At 47.5% G+C, this 22,989-nt stretch overlaps 1 protein-coding gene across 1 annotated transcript in view; it reads right to left on the bottom strand.

Moving 5' to 3' along the window:
* Positions 1 to 21,457: 21,457 nt before the first annotated feature.
* The window catches only part of LOC119364405 (leucine-rich repeat extensin-like protein 5), a 2,230-nt gene continuing 698 nt past the window's right edge, over positions 21,458 to 22,989 (bottom strand). The window contains exons 2-3 of the mRNA XM_037629883.1: positions 22,644 to 22,989; positions 21,458 to 21,650 (exon numbers count right to left, since the gene is read on the bottom strand). Of these exons, the coding sequence (XP_037485780.1) occupies positions 22,689 to 22,989 (301 nt within the window). The 3' untranslated portion in view covers positions 21,458 to 21,650; positions 22,644 to 22,688. The remainder of the gene's footprint in view (positions 21,651 to 22,643) is intronic.

Raw genomic sequence — 22,989 nt, 5'->3', positions numbered from 1 at the left:
TTCAGAGGGAGTCATGCATGGTACCGGGTTCATCTTGCGCTGAATTTGATACTAGTGACAATAAGGGATTGGACACGCATTGTATTTTTGCCACTAAGGATAAAACTATGATTTATTTATCACACTTAGATGAATGTTTTACTATCTACATTATGTCATCATGTTTATTGCAATCCTGTATTTATTGAAAACCTACGTATCACAGACGACCTATGAAAGATTATGCAATGAATGATCATAGTCATAATATAAATATTGTAATTTAGTCGTTGCCAAACTATAATTTGTTCAGCACACCACAATTATCTGCTTGGATAGATGTCACTGGTGAACCTATGGCCCACAGGGTATATTTTCTATCATTGAAAACATCAAAAAAAATATTTATTTATTGTAGCATTTTGTTTATTTTATCTATATACCAATTCCTACCATACCGTGCAATTTACCCTTTTAGCTAGCAGGATAAGAAGCTTTACAACCTTCTTGAAACGTTGGGGGCAAGAGTGTCTTGTGTTTTGTGTGCAAGTTCTCGTGACTTTATTTGCTGGAAGAATTCCTTCTGGTTCGATAAATCTTGGTTCTCAATCGAGGAAAATACTTATTGCTAGGTTATTTCACTACACTTGGGGATTACCCAACCACTCTTACAAGAGAGCAAGCATCCGTTGAGGGAGTCCTGGATTAGGGGGTCCTCGGAGGAGGCCATCCACTTGCCTCCCGCTCCGAACATGTTCGGAATGACTTTGCGGAGAAGGTGAAAGTTTGGGAGCTGGAGCTCGAGCAAGAGAGAATGGATGAGCAGAGGAAGAAGAAGGCGTGGGTGCAAAGGGGGGAATCCTTATCTCTTTATAAAGGCGGTAGAAACTATGCGCCTCCCCACTTGCCCTAGAAACTCGCTTATTCCCCAAGCGTCGTGTTGATGACACGGTTGGGTTACCCACACCTGTATTGATGAGAATCCCGTGATAAGGGGACATGATCTCTGCTTCGACTAGATGTGCCAATAAAACTGCCTCGCAAGATGTGCGGTAGCAGGTTGAGAAAATGGTTCAAATAATGACCGGGCCGCGGCGTGATGTCGCACTATGGGAACGTTGTCAGCAGATTAGACTTGTGGAATATTGTGCTCTCTACGGTGGTATGTGGGACTTGTTTTGCAGAGCTGGACAAGATTCTTGTGTTCAAGATCTTCTTTGGAGTATTCGGAGAAGGAACCCGCCTTGCAATGCCGAAGACAATCAACGTGCCAGACTCATCATCATTGAAGCCTGGTTCAGGGGCTACTGAGGGAGTCCTGGATTAGGGGGTCCTCGGACAGCCGGACTATATGCTTATGTCGGACTGTTGGACTATGAAGATACAAGATTGAAGACTTCGTCCCGTGTCCAGGTGGGACTCTCCTTTGCGTGGAAGGCAATCTTGGAAATTCGGATATGTAGATTCCCTTCTCTGTAACCGACTCTGTGTAACCCTAGTCGTGTCTATATAAATCGGAGGGTTTAGTCCGTAGGACAACAATCATAATCATAGGCTAGGTTCTAGGGTTTAGCCTCTATGATCTCGTGGTAGATCAACTCTTGTAATACTCATATCATCAAGATCAATCAAGCAGGAAGTAGGGTATTACCACCATCGAGAGAGCCCGAACCTGGGTAAACATTGTGTCCCCTGCCTCCTGTTACCATTAGCCTTAGACGCACAGTTCGGGACCCCCTACCCGAGATCCGCCGGTTTTGACACTGACATTGGTGCTTTCATTGAGCCTTCCACTATGTTGTCACGGTAAGGCTTGATGGCTCCTTCAATCATCTACAATGATGCCGTCCAGGGTGAGGTTTTCCTCCCCGGACAGATCTTCGTATTCAGCGGCTTCGCACTGCAGTCCAACTCGCTTGGCTATCTGGAGCAGATCGATAGCTACACCCCAGGCCATCAGGTCAGGTTTGGAAGCCTGAACTACACTACCAACATCCGCGGAGACTTGATCTTCGGTGGATTCGAGCCCATGACAGGTGCGCCCTACAGTCGCGATGAGCATGACTTAGATCTGCCATCGGACTATATTCGGGAGATCATACCTGCCGCTTTGCCCAGGCTTTAAATCTAGAGCAGATCGCGTCATCCGAGGACGGGTGGATGGACCCCGCCACGGAGGCCGCACACTCAGCGGCGATAGAGCCGAACACAGATCTCCCCTCCAATGAGGTCTGTGTCATCGGACCTCCGGACTCGTCTCCGGCCGTAGACTCCAAACCACGTGCATCTGTGCCCATCGAATCTGACTGGGCACCAATCATGGAGTTTAGCTCCGCGGATATTTTTCAGCACTCACCCTTGGGCGATGTGTTAAACTCATTAAAATCTCTCTCTCTCTGTCGGGAAACTCTTGGCCGAACTATGTCTGACTCGAGTGGGAAGCGGACGATGAAGGAATTCGTTGCCCACCCACCACCCACTTAATAGCCATTGTCGACGATTTAACTAACATGCTTGATTTCGACTCTGAAGACATTGATGGTATGGACGACGGTGCCGGAGAAGAACAGGAACCACTGCCCACAGGGCGCTAGACTTCCACCTCATCATATGATATATATATGGTGTACACACCCAAATAAGACAATGGCGAGGGTCAAAAGGATGCAACGAAGGGTGATCCTCTTGAAAAGCAACCAAAGCGTCGACTTCAGCGGCGCCGCTCTAAATCCCGCCATAGCAAAAACAGCGATACCGGCACAAGAGACAATAGCACTCCGGATGATGCCGAAGACGAAAAAAATTCCGGCCAGCCAAGCTTCAAGCAGGCCGGACGGGAGGACGGGCAATCTAGCCCTGATGAATAGGCAATGGATGAAGACTTGGAGGATGACAATTACATTCCCCTCTCCGAAGACGAGGTGAGCCTCGGCGACGAAGAATTTATCGTGCCTGAGGACCCTGTCGAACAGGAGCGCTTTAAGCGCTGGCTTATAGCCACTACAAAGAGCCTAAAGAAAAAATAGCAGCAGCTTCAAGCTGATCAAGATCTGCTCACTAACAGATGGACTGAGGTCCTGGCGGCCGAGGAATACGGACTCGAGCGCCCAACCAAAAGCTACCCAAGGCGCAGGTTGTTACCTCAATTTGAGGACGAGGCACTAGAGCCTATACGGCCAACGCAGGATGCGGCTGACCGACCACCCCGCGGCCGAGACAAAGTGGCGTATCATCCCGAACACCAGCCCGCACCACGTCGCCGAACAACTAAAAATACCAAGGCACGGGGCTACACGCATGACCTACAAGACAAATTGGAAAACAAAGCAGGACAGTCAAGATCGATCTACGAATCGCGGGGGCGTGCCCCAACGTGTGACGATGACCGCCACGCCGGATATACCACATACAAATCCGTTCGGGCCGAATACAGCAGACCAGATTCATCCGAACTACGTCGCGACGTAGCCCGACACAGAGGCGCCGCACACCCCCTATGCTTCACTGACGAAGTAATGGAGCATGAGTTCCCAGAAGGGTTTAAACCTGTAAACATCGAACCATATGATGGGACAACAGACCCCGCAGTATGGATTGAAGATTTTCTTCTCCACATTCACATGGCCCGCGGCGATGATCTACATGCCATAAAGTATCTCCCACTAAAGCTCAAGGGACCGGCTCGGCATTGGCTTAATAGTCTGTGGGCAAACTCCATTGGCAGTTGGGAGAACCTAGAAGACGCATTCCTTGACAAGTTTCAGGGTACTTACGTGCGACCACCGGATGCTGATGACTTAAGTCACATAACCCAATAGCCCGAAGAGTCAACCAAGAAATTCTGGACTCGATTCTTAACTAGAAAGAATCAAATCATCGACTGTCCGGATGCCGAAGCCCTAGCAGCCTTTAAGCATAACATCCGCGACGAGTGGCTTGCCCGACACCTCGGCCAAGAGAAGCCGAAATCCATGGCAGCCCTTATGATGCTCATGACCCGCTTTTGTGCGGGCGAGGACAACTGGTTGGCTCATAGCAATAGCACATCAAGAAATCCTGGCACTTCAGACGCCAGATATAGTAACGGCAAGCCCCGGCGCAACAGACACAAGCGTCGTAATAATGGTGATAACGCCAAAGACACGGTCATCAATGCTGGATTCAGTGGCTCCAAGTCCGGTCAACGGAAGAAGCCATTCAAAAGAAACAATCCGGGCCCGTCCAGTCTAGACCGCATACTCGATCGCTCATGTCAAATCCACGACACCCCAGATAAACTAGCCAACCACACCAACAGAGAATGTTGGGTATTTAAACAGGCCGGCAAGCTAAATGCCGAAAACAAGGAAAAGGGGTCGCATAGCGATGACGACGAGGAGCCCCAGCTGCCGAACACAGGAGGACAGAAGAAATTTCCTCACCAAGTGAAAACGGTAAACATGATATACGCCACCCACATTCCCAAGTGGGAGCGGAAGCGTGCACTAAGGGACGTCTACGCGATGGAGCCAGTCGCCCCAAAGTTCAACCCATGGTCTTCTTGTCTGGTCAGCTTTGATCGCAGGGACCATCCGACCAGTATCTGCCATGGCGGCTCAGCCGCACTGGTCCTTGACCCTATCATTGACGGATTCCACCTCACACGAGTCCCCATGGACGGTGGCAGCAGCCCGAACCTGCTCTATCAGGATACAGTGCGCAAAATGGGTATAGATCCCTCAAGGATCAAACCCACCAAAACCACCTTCAAAGGTGTCATACCAGGTGTAGAGGCCTGTTGCACGGGCTCAATCACACTGGAAGTAGTCTTTGGATCTCCGGACAACTTCCGAAGCGAGGAGTTAATCTTCGATATCGTCCCCTTCTGCAGTGGCTATCATGCACTGCTCAGACGAACCGCATTTGCTAGATTCAATGTGGTGCTGCACTATGCCTACCTCAAGCTCAAGATGCCCGGACCTCGCAGGGTTATAACAGTCAATGGAAACACAAAGTGCTCCCTCCGTACGGAGGAGCACACTGTGGCCCTCGCAGTAGAAGCACAGAGAAGCCTCCTTAGGCAGACCTCCAATTTGGCAATAAAGCCCCCGGACACCGTCAAGCGAGTCCGGAGTACTCTGCAACAGGATCGTCCAGCCCATCCAGAGCTCGCCTAGCAATTTGGCCTCCGTCCTAGTCCCAGCCAAGCGGTGAAATTTGTGCCGCGCGTACATAATTACGCACTCAAAATACTATGGGCATAGACGGAGGCACAACTAGACCGCAGTCCACAATGCGGCTCAACCGCCCCAGGATCTGTATACCTTCACCCTTTTTTCTTTCTTTCAGGTCCCTATCTTCTTGAGGCTCTTACCTGATTATCGGACCCATCACGGGACAGAAACACCAAGGAGGCAAGGAGCTTTGACGTACAAGGGAATCGCCAAGTGGTCTCTGATAACGATACGCAGCTCGCTCTTGGTTAGGACATGTTAAATAGTCCTATTTTGCTTATCGCACTACTTGTATACATACGCCTTGACATATCATTCAAATAACAATGGAAAATAATGTACAGCGTCAGCTTATTACTACATTTATTTTCTTTTTCCTTGACTGTTTATTTATTACAAATCGCACCTGTACATTCTGGTACGTTCAGTTCTCTAGGGGCTTCAGTGTACCCCATAACACGGCAAGAAAGTCCGAACACTTTCGACAGTGCGGCACCCCGAACTTATAGCATTATATGCATCACCTCCGAATCAAGTCTTGGGTCAATAGTTGGGTTGCCCGGCTCCTGTGCTTGATACCCTGCGTTCCGCTATATCGGCTAGTGTAGTAAAGGGAGAACTACTGCGATTGTGTCCCGGTTCTTTCGGACGAGCACCTTAGTAGAGAAAGCCGAAAACTGACTGTCATGATGCGGTGAGAGCTGGTCGCTGTTTGAGAGGTTTCAAATCCTTAAAGATTTTTTTTGCTATGGGCGAGGAATCGGTCTTTGTCCGATTTAGGCGTGTATAGCGCCCCAAGTTCAGCCTTCCGAATACTAGGGGCTACGCTGAAATTTAAAATTATAGAACTCCTATGGCTAAGTGAGAGTGATAAAGCTGTATAAGTCTGATTGCCTTGTTCGTCGCGCTAAACACCTCCTTAAAGGACCAAAAACTTGGATAAAGAGTGTTTAGATTTATCCCGAACACCCCTATGCTAGTTACACGGGGGGCAGAAGCCGATGACTTGCCAACTCTCAGATTTTGTAAACGGCCGCACAGGAGGTAAAATTTTAATCAACAAGCATTATATTGCGCAAATGAACTTGTTTCATATTATAGGATAAAATGAATGTATTCATTCAAAGATCACATCCTTCGTACATTGCTCCGCCACAAGGGGAGCCCTTCAGGACACTATCATAGTAATTTTTGGGCCGCGGTGCTCCTTGCCCTTTCGTGGCCCTTCGGTCATCAGCTTTTCGGCATCCATCTTTGCCCAATGCACTTTTGCGCGGGCGAAGGCCATGCGCGCACCTTCAATGCAAACTGACCGCTTTATTACTTCAAGCCGCTTCACAAGACCGAAGTAGCTGCTGGGCATAGGTTCGGCAGGCCATAGCCGGACTATGAGGTCCTTCATCGCCAGTTCGGCTGCCTTGTGCAGCTCGACCAGTTGCTTCAACTGGTCGCTCAAGGGCATTGGATGTTCTGTCCCTATATATTGAGATCAGAACAACTTCTCCGTTGAGCTCCCTTCTTTGGCCCGGTAGAACTCTACGGCGTCAGATATGTTGCGCGGCAGATCCGCAAATGCTCCTGGAGAACTCCAAATTCGGGTAAGTAAAATGAATGTCTCCCTTACATGATTGCTTTGCATAATGAATGCCTTACCAGCCGCAATCTTCTTGGCTACCTAGATCTCCTAGAGGGCCTTCTAGGCTTAGGCCTTGGTGTCTTGTGCGCTCTGGAGGGCCTTAGCAAGCTCGGACCCTTGTGTCTTAGAGTCATGCTCCAAGGACTCGTATTTTTGAACAAAATCTTGGAGCTCTTGCTGGACCTCGTTGACCCGGGCCTCCTACTTCTCGCGCTCGGCGTGCTCCTTGGCCGCTTTGTCTTCAGCCTCGGCCAGCGCCTTCTTAAGGGCCACCACTTCGGTTGTGCCCCTATCAAAGTTCATAACGCTTCTATCAGCAAAAGTCATTTATCCTTTATAAATACATAGACGAGGTATTGTGTACCTTTACTTTCCTTGAGCTGCCTCTTCACGAGGCCGAGCTCTCCCTCGGTCCGCTCCAGGTCCCGCTTCAGTCCGGAGACCTCCACAGTATGAGCGGCAGTGGCCAGCAGTGACGCCTGCTTATTCACATAAGACACCTTTTGTTAGACTCCTACGAACATTAAATTGATCCTTTGTTCAGCTTTTCTTTCCGAACACCAAACAGAGCATCAGGGGCTACTGTCTATGCTGTGATATTCTCTTACAATTTCATTACTTACCTTAAAGCCTGTTAGGAGGCTAGCGCAGGCTTCTGTCAATCCGCTTTTAGCAGAACGGACCTTCTCAATCACCGTACTCATAAGAGTATGGTGTTCTTCATCAATGGAAGCGCCGCAAAGCGCTTCTAGCAAGTTGTCCGATGCCTCTGGATGGACAGAGGTCATCGGTACAGCCAGCTCGCCCCCCTTAGAGAGAGGCTGCCTGCCTGAATTCGGAACCACTTGTGTTTCTGGAGCCGTATTCGGCTGGGGGCCAAACTTGCTGTGGCCCCCGTTATCGGAGTCCAGGGGGGTCTTCCCCCCATGTGCCCGGCGACTGGAATTTTTCCTGGGGGCGTCTCCGGAACTGTCTCCCCTTGGCCCGTATCCTTTGAGACAACACCTCGGTGTCGTCCGCGGGCCTGGGGGAGGAGGCTGTCGGGAGTGAATCGTTGTTCATCGCCGACGGGCCCAGAGACCCCTCCGAAGAGGATACATCGATGCTGGATTTGGCCAGACTGCAAGTGCACGTCTGGCATGATAAGAAGGAGTAAAACAAACATACCAAAAATGCTATTGTGTCCGGATACTTATGACTTAGCCAGGGGCTTGTCCCTGGGCTACCACTCCTCGTCGTTGTAGGTGGCTATGGTGGAATAGTCCGGAAGGAAGGTTTTTCCCCTCATGGACACCTCGGCCTCCCCATGTGGGGCGGCCTTCCTCTTCTTTCTCCCCCCGGTGGGGGGGATTTCCTCCTCCTCCTCCTCGCCTTCGATGGAGGAGCGCGTCTCGGTGTCTTCGAACATCGCGTCTGACGCAACCTTGCGTCGGAGACCTTTCCTAGTCCCCACGGCCGTCTTCTTGGCCTTCTTCTCCGGCACCTCATAGGGCGCCGGAAATAGCATCTTCGCCAGAAGATCCGATTCTGGACATTCACATAGCGGAGCCGGACAAACAATCCGCTCCGCTATCGCTACCCAGTCCTGTAAACATGGCATGGGGGCTTAGGCTCCTCCCGCAGATGTGCTGGTAAAAGGCGCATCTTGCAAAATATAAAAACTCACCGGATTGGCTTGGCGTTTCGTGCTGAGTCTGTGATCTTCGGTTATGGGTGGTGGCACCTCGTTGGCCTTGAACAGCACCTTCCAGACGTCTTCGTGCATCATGCCGAAGAGCTCTCGCAGTGTCTGGTGTTCGCCGGGTCGAACTCCCACAGATTGCAGACCCGTCTCTGACGCGGAAGGATCCGGCGAAGGAGCATAACCTGGACCACATTGACAAGCTTGATTTTCTTGCCTATCATATTTTGGATGCAGGTCTAAAGTCCGGTCAGCTCCACCACTGAGCCCCAGGCTAAGCCCTTCTCTTTCCAGGAGGTGAGCCGCATGGGGACGCCGGATCGAAATTCGGGGGTCGCCGCCCAGTTGGTGTCGCGCGGCTCGGTGATGTAGAACCATCCCGATTGCCACCCCTTCATGGTCTCCACAAAGAAGCCCTCGGGCCAGGTGACATTGGGCATCTTGCCCACCATGGTGCCCCTGCACTCCGCTTACTGGCCGCCCACCACCTTTGGCTTCGCGTTGAAGGTCTTTAGCCATAGGCTGAAGTGGGGCGTGATGCGGAGGAAGGCCTCGCACACGACGATAAACACCAAGATGTTAAGGATGAAGTTGGGGCCTGAAAGTGCAACTATCCCTAGGTGGTTTTGTTAATTCATAACAACATATAGCTCATTGAGCTAATGCTATTCCAAGACTATTATTTCAGGAAAGCTCAATGAATGGCATGGCATGGATGATGAAAGTGGATCCCTCAAAATTCTAAGGACAAAGGATTGGCTCAAGCTCAAAAGCTCAAGACTCTTCATTTTACATTTTAGTGATCCAAGATCACATTGAGTCTATAGGAAAAGCCAATACTATCAAGGAGGGATGAGGTGTTGCTTAATGAGCCTCTTGCTTCATGTGCTTAGTGATATGCTCCAAAACCCTCAACTACTTTCCCACATCCACAAATGACCTAAACCCAAAGCCAAAATCGGTCACACCGATTCTTCCTATCCGGCGCCACCGATTCCAAAAGTCATAGCCACTGCCACAAACCCTAAGCAAATCGACCTTACCGATAGGGATCTCGGTCTCACCGAGATGGGGTTGCAATCTCTCTGTTTCCCTTCGTAACGTTTCGGTCTAACCGAAGTGAGCGATCGGTCCCACCGAGATTGCAATGTCAACTCTCTGTTTCCTTTTTGTAACATTTCGGTCTCACCGAAAAGAGCAAATCGGTCCCACCGAGTTTACCTGACCAACTCTCTGGAAAGCTTATTACCAAATCGGTCTCACCGAGTTTGTGTAATCGGTACTCACCGAGATTATGTTATGCCCTAACCCTAACCGAATCGGCCTCACCGAGATGCATGTCAGTCCCACCGAAAATCACTAACGGTCACTAGGTTTACTAAATTGGTCCGGCCGAGTTTAATGATTCGGTCCCACCAAGTTTGGTAAATTGCGTGTAACGGTTAGATTTTGTGTGGAGGCTATATATACCCCTCCACCTCCTCTTCATTCGTGGAGAGAGCCATCAGAATGAACCTACACTTCCAACTTACCATTTCTGAGAGAGAACCACCTACTCATGTGTTGAGGCCAAGATATTCCATACCTACCATATGAATCTTGATCTCTAGCCTTCCCAAGTTGCTTTCCACTCAAATCTTCTTTCCACCAGATCCAAAACCTATGAGAGAGAGTTCAGTGTTGGGGAGACTATCATTTGAAGCACAAGAGCAAGGAGTTCATCATCAACGCACCATTTGTTATGCATGAAGGTATCGAGTCCGTCAAGGAATCCAAGTTGGATGTGCTCCAAAGTCAGCTTGACAAGTTCAAAATAAAGGATGGTGAAGGTGTCGCTGAAATGTACTCTAGGCTTGCTCTTATCACAAATGAGATTTCCGTCTTAGGGAGTGAAGAGATGACCAACAAATTCATCATCAAGAAAATCCTAAGAGCATTGGATGGAAAGTATGATACCGTGTGCACATTGATCCAAATGATGTCAAACTACAAAGATCTCAAGCCAACGGAAGTCATTGGAAGGATTGTTGCTCATGAGATGTCACTCAAGGATAAGGAGGAACTTCACAACAAGTCAAGTGGTGCTTACAAAGCCTCAAGTGAAGCCCCCACATCATCAAGTGAGAAACCAACCTTCAATGAAGAATTGAGCTTAATGGTGAGGAACTTCAACAAATTCTACAAAAGTAGAAGCAAAGAAAGAAGCTCCAAGTCAAGGTCTTACAATGACAAGAGATCTTCTAGTCGAGAGGGCAATTGCTACAATTGTGGGAGACCCGAACACTACTCCAATGAGTGTACGGCACCCTACAAAAGAAGAGAAGATTCTCCAAGAAGAAGGAGCAAAAGAGAAGAATCACCACCAAGAGAGAGGAGTAGAGATGATCGTTATGAACGAAGACCCTCATGGAGAAGTAAGGATTCGGAAAGGAAGGACAAGTCATCAAGGAGCTACACAAAAGGAAGACATCAAGCTCATGTTGGTGAATGAGTTTCCGGCTCCGACTCCGACAATCACTCCGAGAGAAGCTATCACTCCAACTCCGAATATACTCAAGATGAAGGTGTTGCCAGTCTAGCACTTGTGTCAACTAACTCCTACGACATATTTGACTCACCAAATGAAGGTGTTGGAAGATGATTCATGGCCAAAGGTCCAAAGGTAACACATCCCGAGCATGTTGATTTTAATAGTGATGAAGATGACTTGCTTGTGGATGATGATTTACTTGTTGACAACTCTAGTGATGAATACTATGATGAAACGTCAATTAATCATGCTAATCATGCTAAAACAAATGACAATGATAAGGAGAAGATTGAGCTTCTAACTAAAGAACTAAACTCTCTTAAGTTAGCTCATGAAACTATCTACGAAGATCATCGAGAACTTTTAAGGGCTCATGAGAAGTTACGCTTCGAAAAGCTCAATCTTGAGAAAGAGCATGAGTTCTTAAAAGCAATCAATGATGATCTCCGCAAGAAAAGTTCTTCTTACATTGCCAAGCGTTTACTCTTATCTACTTACATGCCTCAAGTCAAGTCTAGTAACAAGTACAAGAAAGATACTTCCTCTAGTAGTAACAATAATAATGTCAAGTCCAGTGTTGTTGCTTCTAGTAGTTCTCTTGATTCCACTAATGATTCTCTTAGCCAAGTTACACTTGAGCAAGAAAATAGCTTATTGAAGGGAATTATAGAGAAAGGTGTTTACAAGAGCCTTGCCGGGAGTAAGCAATTCGAGGAAATTGTACGCAAGCAAGGAAGGCACCGGAAGAATCAAGGTGTTGGTTTTGAATGAAAGTTCAATGCCAATGGAGTTGAGTGGGAAGAAGAACAATACCCCAAGACGAAGTTTGTTCCTCAACAAGAGAAGTATGGTCCTACTTCCTTCAAGGGAACACAAGCTCAAGATGATCCTCCACCACAAGACCACAAGAACAAAGGCAAGGACAAGCTTCAAGAAGAGATTGATGCATTTGAAGAAGCACCTAAAGCCTCGTTCAAGTGGGTCCCCAAGACTACGTCAAGTTCTACTTCATCAAGTACAACTACAACTCCAAGGATTCCCATCAAGATGATGTGGATCCCGAAGAACAAGAACTAGAGAGTTCTTGAGGGTGACTCCGCCAACATTCTTCACTCATATCATTTTGGCAAGAACAAGTGCAATCAATTTCAACATCTTGCACTAGTTCGAGGAGTCACAAACCCTCATGTTGGTAAGGCAAGGGACAAGGTAACCTAATGTTTTCATGGACATCATCTTGTGTGTGCATCACTCTATGTCTATGGATATTCTTGTTTGTTCCTTGTGGGACTAACCCATGTAGGCAAGTTGAAAGTGCAACTCACTCCAAAGGATTGCTCCAAATGATCTACATCAACATTGAGCATCTACATCTTCAACACCTACATGAAGTCATCATCGACAAAACCCAAGGTTAGTTCATCCCTCTAAGGAGGGATCTCACATCTAGGGGGAGCTTAACTCTAAGAATTGAGTCAAAGCAACTCTAATGGTGTGAACACATCAATGCATTATGTAAAAGTGGTAACCCCACTTGAGCTTAAACGATGAGTATGACCTATGATCAAATGTTCTCATTTGACTCCTAAGTCAATATACTCATATATAGATGACCTAGTCATCGCCAATTGCTTGATAGATGCTAAAATTGGCTGTGCATGCTTTGCCACACATTTTAATTGCCATCTTATTGTGTGAGCATGTTGGTGCATATTTTACTCATTCAAGGACATCCACTTGTTGTTTTGTTTGTTTGTATTCTTTTCTTTGTGCCAAGTGGATGGACAAGAATGCCTAAGAAACTTCTTTAGCTATCTATGCTTTTCTCGTCTCAAACTCTCTTCATGCTACATCACAAAATTTGATCAAGTCAGATTCGAACCACTCTGTATGAGGAGCACTCGGAGTCCCCGATTCATCATAGACTTAAACTTACAAAACCTCGTAGTGATTCTCGGTCTGACCGATTCCTCCATTTCGGTCCTACCGAGATCATTAAGTTGATTTGAGTTTTCAATCTCGGTGCAGCCGATTTGAACTTTTCGGTCTCACCGATTTGCTGTAACTGAACACAATTATGCATCTCGGTGCCACCGAGTTGTTCCACTCGGTCACACCGACAGGGTCGGGCTATATATAGCCACGGGTAACATTTTGGAAATTTCTCCGAAACCCTTCGCCCGCGCAACAGCTCGCTCTGCCATCGTGGTCTCCGGATCGTCTCCTCTTCGCCAGCAGCCTCCTGTCGCTGGTCTCGCCGCCGTCAATGGATTTCGTCCCCGTCGTTGCCGCCGTAGCAAGTCCACCGCCAAGTTAGGGTATGGACTTAATCTTTGTGCTATCCACGTCTGATTCCTGGCACATTGTTTTCATATTGATTCTTGCCACGATTGAAACTCTTCTATCCAGCCAAAGTAGTTCATAGATTAGATGTGATTCAAATTTGTAGGGTTAGGTTTCCGCCGAAACCATCTCGGACCCACCGAGTTGAAAAACTCGGTCTCACTGATTTAGCTTATGCCATTGCACTAGTGGCTCTCGGTCTGACCGAGAATTACTAATCGGTGCGACCGATTTGAGGATTCTGTGAAACCCTAGCAGTCTCGGTGCCACCGAACTGAAACTCAGTCCAACCGAGATCATCAGTTTAGGATCCAAAACTGCTTCGGTATCACCGAGTTTGAAAATCGGTGGATCCGAAATGCTTTCTGTGGAAAACTAAAACTGAACTTTTGAGTCATTCTTTTGCAAAAAATCTCTGCATTTTGTGATGCTCATCTTTTCTATCTCATCTATAACTCTTCACAGGGTCAGCAGTCAGCTTTTGCAGTATGTCTGATCAAAGTGACAGCCAGAACAGGTCAGAAGAGCAGATGGACTTGAGTGAGGGAACTAGTCCCTCAACTTTAGATGAAGGGAGCAGAAGTACTCCTAGCAATTTGCCTAAGGCTGCAACTAGGCAAAGGAGGAAAAGAACTTCAAATTCAGAGGATGAAGATTACAAAGCTGAGGAAGATGAGGCCACTTCCAAGAAAGTGGTGCTCAAGAAAGAGTATGGCTCTGCACAGAGCACAAAACCAGGTCTGAAAAGGAAAGTTCCTGCCAAAAGAACTCCAACGCCAAAGGCCAGAAAGTCCACTCAAGTGCCAGCTCAAGCTCAACCCAAAGTGGCACCTGCAAGGAAAGATACATCATCCAAACCTCAGAATGTCCCCACTGGTGAAACTATGAAGTTCACAATTGAATCAGAGGATGATGGTGATCAGGATAAGAAAAAGAAGAGAGCTAGAACCACAACTGCCAAGGTCCTTGGAAAGCCCTCAATAAGAAGGGATTCTGATGAAGAGGAAGAGAATGCTGCACCAGCTCCTAAGGCAGCTAAGCTTATAGGAGATGCAATCAGATCAGGGGCTGCAACATCCAAGCCCAAGGAATCACCCAAAGCTACCTCCAAGGCCACGCAAGTTCCAAAGAGGAATACTAGGAGTATTCCAGCTGCTGAGAAGAACAAGGCCCCAGTGCCCAATGTTGCTGAAGATTCAGATGAAGAAGGACAGGTTCTAAGAAAGCTCAAGCCCAAGATACCAGACCACAATGATGCCCATCCTGTGGCTGAGGACATGAGAATCAGGAAGGATTCAGGGCTGAGACTGTGGAGAATGGAAGATCCATATGCTTCAAGAAGAAGAACTGTTGTTGACTACAGGTTCCACACAAAGGAACAGCAGGACTTCTATGAAACAATTCTGTTGGACAAGAAGCCCATAGTCTGTGACATGAGGTGGGTTGACTGGAAATTCATCAAGGAAAATGAACAGCACTATCTTGGAGTGCAAGACAACTTTGTTGCTTGTGGAGTTGCAGATTTTGTTGGACAGAAGTTCACCAACTAGAATGATGAGCTTATCATGCAGTTCTACTCCACAGCACACTTTTACCCAGATGGAAGAATAGTTTGGATGTCTGAAGGTACAAGGTACCAGTCCACTATTGAAGAATGGGCAAGTCTGATCAATGCCCCCAAGGAGAATGAGGATGACCTAGACATTTATGCAAAGAAGAAGTTGGGTCATAATTCAATGGCTCACATGTACAAGGAAATTCTAGACAAGGCAGTAGAGACTCACAAGTTTGGATCAGTTCACTTTCTGCTGTCAGGGTTGCCAACCATAAATTGGATTCTGAGGCACACTTTGTTGTCCAAGTCTGGTGACCATAACATGATCAGAGGGCATGCCATCAATATGTTGCATGTGTTTGATGTGCCACAGAAGTTCAAAGTCATGATCCTGATCATTGAAACAATCAAGAGGACTACAACAGATCAGAAGAGGAGCTTGGATATGCACCTCAGATTCAAGAATTGATAAACTCAAAGATGGGCACAGGAAAATATCAGTTGGATAAGGAACACTTTCCACTTTATCCAGACTTTGAGGACAATGAGGTTGTCATGAATGAAGATGATCCACGATCAGTTCAAGCTCAGGAGAAGAAGGAGAAGGCAAAGAGGGAGAAGGCTGCCAAGATGCCAACTCAAGAGGAGGCATCTGAATATTTCTTGAAAACCAAATAGGAGAAGCTTGGTTACTTGATAGCATCATCTCTGAGGATTGAGAAGGGGTTGGCCACCCTAACTCAAAACCAGGAGAGCCTGGAAAGAATCAAGGAACAAAAATTCTATGATCTAGATGTCAAGGTAACTGAGATTCAGTCAGTTGTGGAGCAGCTGCAGGATGACATGCAGGAGAGGAAGGGCAAGACTACCACCAATGTGTTTGCCAAAGTGCCCAGAGCCCAGAGGTCAGTTGCAGTGCCAGTGACAGACACTAGAGAAACAACTTCAGCACCAGCCATTGCCCCTACAGTTCCAGTGCAACCAGCTCCAGCACCAACTGCTCCAGCTCCATCCACTTCAACTGAAGCCTTCATCCAAGGATCCATCTCTACACCACCACCAGAAGATCAAGCCTGAGAGTCGATCTAGCACTATGCATTTTCTATGAACTTTTTGGTAACTTGTTGCCAAAGGGGGAGAAAAATGTATAGATCATAGGCTTCAAGAGAGAGTGTGTTTCTTTTGTTCTCTCTTGCTTTATTTGGTGGTTTTTCGAACTTTGTTTGCTTTTGGTTTAGATACTATGCTTGTGAGACATTGATGATCATGTGTTTGATCATAAGCTATACTTATGCATGCTTGATATTATCCTATCTATCTTATGTGATCACTCACTATGCTTGGTGATGAGTGCATGTATTCATTGTTTATTATTTTGAGCGCTCCACCAAGATGTATGTGACATGGAAGAGTAACCCATGATCCTAATTCATTGTGCATTTGCAGTCCAAAGCAAATGTAAAACTATGCACAAATTTAGGGGGAGCTCTTGCTTATCACATACTTCTCAAAGCGACGATGTTATTTAATTTTTATTATCATTTGTTGAAGCTTTGATCTATATGTTGTCATCAATTACCAAAAAGGGGGAGATTGAAAGTGCAACTATCCCTAGGTGGTTTTGGTAATTCATAACAACATATAGCTCATTGAGCTAATGCTATTCCAAGACTATTATTTCAGGAAAGCTCAATGAATGGCATGGCATGGATGATGAAAGTGGATCCCTCAAAATTCTAAGGATAAAGGATTGGCTCAAGCTCAAAAGCTCAAGACTCTTCATTTTACATTTTAGTGATCCAAGATCACATTGAGTCTATAGGAAAAGCCAATACTATCAAGGAGGGATGAGGTGTTGCTTAATGAGCCTCTTGCTTCATGTGCTTAGTGATATGCTCCAAAACCCTCAACTACTTTCCCACATCCACAAATGACCTAAACCCAAAGCCAAAATCGATCACACCGATTCTTCCTATCCGGCGCCACCGACTCCAAAAGTCATAGTCACTGCCACAAACCCTAAGCAAATTGGTCTTACCGATAGGGATCTCGGTCTCACCGAGATGGGGTTGCAATCTCTCTGTTTCCCTTCGTAACGTTTCGGTCTAACCGAAGTGAGCGATCGGTCCCACCGAGATTGCAATGTAAACTCTCTGTTTCCTTTTTGTAACATTTCGGTCTCACCGAAAAGAGCAAATCGGTCCCACCGAGTTTACCTGACCAACTCTCTGGAAAGCTTATTACCAAATCAGTCTCACCGAGTTTGTGTAATCGGTCTCACCGAGATTACGTTATGCTCTAACCCTAACTGAATCGGCCTCACCGAGATGCATGTCAGTCCCACCGAAAATCACTAACGGTCACTAGGTTTACTAAATCGGTCCGACCGAGTTTAATGATTCGGTCCCACCGAGTTTGGTAAATTGTGTGTAACGGTTAGATTTTGTGTGGAGGCTATATATACCCCTCCACCTCCTCTTCATTCGTGGAGAGAGCCATCAGAACAAACCTACACTTCCAACTTACCATTTCTGAGAGAGAACCACCTACTCATGTGTTGAGGCCAAGATATTCCATTCCTACCATATGAATCTTGATCTCTAGCCTTCCCAAGTTGCTTTCCACTCAAATCTTCTTTCCACCAGATCCAAAACCTATGAGAGAGAGTTGAGTGTTGGGGAGACTATCATTTGAAGCACAAGAGCAAGGAGTTCATCATCAACGCACCATTTGTTACTTCTTGGAGAGTGGTGTCTCCTAGATTGGCTAGGTGTCACTTGGGAGCCTCCGACAAGATTGTGGGGTTGAACCAAGGAGTTTGTAAGGTCAAGGAGATCGCCTACTTCGTGAAGATCTACCGCTAGTGAGGCAAGTCCTTCGTGGGCGACGACCATGGTGGGATAGACAAGGTTGCTTCTTCGTGGACCCTTCATGGGTGGAGCCCTCCGTGGACTCGCGCAGCGGTTACCCTTCGTGGGTTGAAGTCTCCATCAACGTGGATGTACGATAGCACCACCTATCGGAACCACACCAAAAGCATCTGTGTCTCCAATTGTGTTTGAATCCTCCAAACCCTTCCCTTTACTTTCTTGCAAGTTGCATGCTTTAATTTCCGCTACCTATACACTCTTTGCATGCTTGCTTGAATTGTGTGATGATTGCTTGACTTGTCCTAAATAGCTAAAATCTGCCAAACTCTAAAATTGGGAAAAGGTTAAGTTTTTATTTGGTCAAGTAGTCTAATCACCCCCCTCTAGTCATACTTCAAGGTCCTACAGGGATAGATCATGGAAGTCCAACCCGTAGTAAAACATAAGTCCGCGGACGAATGTGTGGAGGGGGGATCCCAGTCCGTGAACGAAGTGAGAGAGGAATACTACCCTTTCTTGGGGTTTCGGGGTAGGGATGATTTTCCCTTCGGCCGGAAGCCGGTGCGCGATGTTTGCGGATAGGTATCCGGCCTCCCGAAGCTTCATGATGTCCTCCTCCGTCCACTTGCCTCCCGCTCCGGACATGTTCGGAATGACTTTGCGGAGAAGGTGAAAGTTTGGGCGCTGGAGCTTGAGCAAGAGAGAATGGATGAGCAGAGGAAGAAGAAGGCGTGGGTGAAAAGGGGGGAATCCTTATCTCTTTATAAAGGCGGTAGAAACTATGCGCCTCCCCACTTGCCCTAGAAACTCGCTTATTCCCCAAGCGCCGTGTTGATGGCGTGCTTGGGTTACCCACACCTGTATTGATGAGAATCCCGTAATAAGGGGACACGATGTCTGCTTCGACAAGACGTGCCAATAAAACCACCTCGCAAGATGTGCGGTAGCAGGTTGAGAAAACGGTTCAAATAATGACCGGGCCGCGGCATGATGTCGCGCTATGGGAACGTTGTCAGCAGATTAGACTTGTGGAATATTGTGCTCTCTACGGTGGTATGTGGAACTTGTTTTGCAGAGCCGGACACGATTCTTGTGTTCAAGATTTTCTTTGGAGTATTCGAAGAAGGAACCCGCCTTGCAATGCCGAAGACAATCAGCGCGCCGTACTCATCGTCATTGAAGCTTGGTTCAGGGGCTACTGAGGGAGTCCTGGATTAGGGGGTCCTCGGACAGCCGGACTATATGCTTATGCCGGACTGTTGGACTATGAAGATACAAGATTGAAGACTTCGTCCCGTGTCCGGGTGGGACTCTCCTTTGCGTGGAAGGCAAGCTTGGAAATTCGGATATGTAGATTCCCTTCTCTGTAACGGACTCAGTGTAACCCTAGCCCCCTCCGGTGTCTATATAAACCGGAGGGTTTAGTCCGTAGGACAACAATCATAATCATAGGCTAGCTTCTAGGGTTTAGCCACTACGATCTCGTGGTAGATCAACTCTTGTAATACTCATATCATCAAGATCAATCAAGCAAGAAGTAGGGTATTACCTCCATCGAGAGGGCCCGAACCTGGGTAACATTGTGTCCCCCGCCTCCTGTTACCATTAGCCTTAGACGCACAGTTTGGGACCCCCTACCCGAGATCCACTGGTTTTGACACCGACACCCGTCGCGATCCCACCCACTTGTCCATGAAGCTATAGTTCCTCTAGGCACAAATAGAAGCTATTATATCTGTCGGGTATTTGGACCTTATGGTCTATCCGGATGGTCTCGAGTGGCCTCGGTTGTTCAGAGTAGGAGTCCCCGGTTCCGACGGTTCAGGTGATGTATCGTAGGGGGTGTGGTTGGCCTTTTTATTGACTTGGCTGTTAGGTTGCTCCGGCGGGCCAAAGATGGACATGGGCAATGATTATTGTTGTGTGTCGTTGGTAAATATAGAGGAAGATACAAATGCAATACGAACATAATCACTTGCAGTCCATTCATGAACTTCCTTTAAATAGTTCACGTAAATTTATGGTTGTATACTTGTATTAATTGTTTCTCTTCTTGGCTGTAGTTGGTCTTTGCACCCATGTCTGAAGTTGGCCTTTTCAAATAGTTCATTTAACTTATATTTATTTTTCAAATAGTTCACTTAACTTTTGGGGTTTAGGGTTTAGCATTCAAAGACCGGACAGAGATTCCAAAACACACCATCCGGCCAGGTGCAACGTCCAACGGCCGGGCAGACAAGCCAAAACCCGTCATCCGGGCAGACCGCAGCGTCGAAGCCCTTGTGGATTACAATCAAAGGTCACTACCATGCATAAGAATAGATGACCAATTGCGCCAAGACCAAGTGCAGCCCTGGAAGTCAACATGTCTAATAAATGTTGAGCATTAGTATGAATAAGACTATACATATGGGAGTGAACACAAAGAAGCGATTCCGTGCTCGGGATTAAAGAAGGGTAATTATAGCGACATGAGCGCCGCTTATCGATATCCCATGATCTGCGGCTTGTTTTCCTCAAGGCCCTCCTTGCGCCGCACTGGATGTCCGGTGGACCTACCGGATGTTCGATGGTCGTAGCTTTTCTGCAGCCTTCCTTCTTGATTCTCTTGCTCCGCCTCTATGCCATCTTGACCATTGTTCCTAGCTTCTCCATGCTCGTATCCTTGGTACCTAAGCATATAGGACATCCATTTGAGGTAGTAAGCATGTCTCGCATATGAAAAATGGAGATTCATTAAGGAGCGAGTTCACTTCATGTTTAGTGGCACGTTTGCGGGCTCATGTCATACTCGGTGCTTGAAGAGTTGGTGTAGTGTCCGCACCAAAGGCTGGGTCAGGTCTAGACTTGCAGCGTTAGATTGTTGTGGTTGGATCGGCGGGCCTCTTGATCTCTTCAAGCTCTAGGGAAGCCAGGGCAGCTTCCCTGATCTCGACGTTTGTGACCTCTGCCGCTAGCGCTCTTTTCAGTGCTACCGTGGAAGGTGATGCTGTCATTTGGTCCGGGCCTCTTGAGTAACAAATATGTGTACAAGTGTAGCACCATGAACTTTTCGTCGGCGGGCCTGGCAAGGATGGCGTTGTAGCTCGTATGGAACAACATGACCTCGAAGCACAATGTTTCTGAGCAGAAGTAATCTTTCTGCCGGGCACAAACCCGTGGAACCCGATGGATGTCGGGCTTAGACGAGACTTGAAAATTCGCATCTTCGCCAGGGTGTCAGGGAAGATCATGTTAATCCCGGTCGTCCATGACGACTCAGGGAGGCGGTAACCGTCGACAATCACTTCCACCAGAGCAAAGTTCACTGGTTGAGTCACATAGGCCGGGTGGTCGATGCAATCGAAGGTGACGGTGGTGTAGGACCAATCCAGGAACTCTGTAGAGTCCGGTTGGGCTTGGCGCGTGAGCTTCTAGGCCTGGTGCGTATCGACGGCCCTAAAGATCATGTATACATTGTACAATTGGGCGGGCTGGTGGGTTGATGAAGATCCAGCTATTCACTGAGGGGATTGTTGATGTTGATGTATCAAGTACTCCCTCAGATCCAAATTAAGTGTCACGGTTTTGAACTAAGGGTTGCCTAGTTCAAAACTACGACACTTAATTTGGAGCGGGAGGGAGTAGAATTTAATCGGTGACAGTAGAAGAGGACTTTCAACGCACAAACTTATTTAGACTGAATGAATCAAACCCGCGTCTACAAACAAAAGCTTAGGTATCTAAACTAGTAGGACAAAGATACCAAGAAGAACATTCCACATCCACATCTTGCTCTTCAGCGGACAGCTGCTCATTCAGGTTGGCACACGTTTTTACAGTCAAGTACTTCAGGGCTTGGATCTGAGCAATAAAATAAGGTCAGATTTGTCCAGTTGTCCAAGATGCAAATTTTAGGACATATGTAACTACTGACCATCTGGCTCTCACATGCATCACCAATGATCCATGTACCATTTCAGATTCAAAAATCATTTGATCCTAATAACTATGCTCCTTATTATTATTTTTCCTCTCGAAGGAAACAAGCAAGAGATGGGTTACCCCACCACATGCCCTTTCAACTGACTTCCTGTTTATGCAGACAACTTGTGATAACACGAACAGCTAACAGTTAACCATGACACCTTGAGTTTGCTGATTTTCCATGATCACTAAATAGTTGATACCTCCGAATTTACTATCATGATAGCGTGATTGCACTCAGAGTAGACCAGGTGCAGATACAAAGAAATGCAGTACAAGAAAACAAAGTACAGGTACATCCAGCTTGTTCTAAAAAAAGGATTTACAATCAGCTTGCTGATCACTAAGCCATCATAGCAGGAGTGACAAGGGACCAAGGTTCATAAGTGCAACTTCATTGTGTGATCGCTGGCTCAATCATTCCGCATGGAGCAATATTGATTCTCTGAAGTGCCAGCACAGGTGACATACTTAAGAGCTAAGATCACGGCACCACAGAAATAATTTGAATCACTCTGTAGTTTGTACATTGATGCCCATCTAAGCAAGCAGCTATAATCAGTCCCAGCCCCACACGAATCAATCAACATATCACCATTTCGGAATCTCGATCACTTGCTAGTACTAGTACCTACTCACAAATAAAACAGACACCACGGCTCTCACATCAGTATATCACATGGCCTGCCTACTAGGGTCTGCACGGAGCAGAAGCGAATTGTACACACCCTACAGCAAAAGCACTGGCGCCCAACACATGCGAAAAGAACGGCGTGTAAAAATGGAATTAATCGAGAATAGGCATACGTTCATGGCCTCCTTCCTTTACAGCGACGGTTTCAGATCACGGACAATTAACGAATCACGGACCTGGCGGGACGAGCAAGGAGCAGAGCAGGCGGCCAGGCGGTCAGGTCAGGTGAGGGGCGTGGAGGAGGACACCTCGGCCCTGTCGAGCCGCCGCAGCTGCCAGGCGCGCAGCGCCAGGAACGCGCCGAGGACGACCTGCATTGCCACGGCGAGGCCGGCGAAGGCGATCCCGAGCCTCTCGCCGAAGTTAAGCCGCGGAGGGGGCGGGGGCGGGCGGTGGTGGTGGTGGTGCGGGTGCGGGTGGTGCGGCGGCGGGGGGGCGCTGTCGGAGTCGGACGCGACCCGCCGCGGCGGCGCGTGGAGCGGGGCGGGGCTCGACGGCGGCGGCGAAGCGGCGAAGGAGAGG

The sequence above is a fragment of the Triticum dicoccoides genome, chromosome 2B (genome assembly GCF_002162155.2).
Source record: "Triticum dicoccoides isolate Atlit2015 ecotype Zavitan chromosome 2B, WEW_v2.0, whole genome shotgun sequence".
NCBI lineage: Eukaryota > Viridiplantae > Streptophyta > Magnoliopsida > Poales > Poaceae > Triticum > Triticum dicoccoides.
Note: the sequence above shows the minus strand (reverse complement) of the source record. Positions and strands in the feature narration are given on the sequence as shown.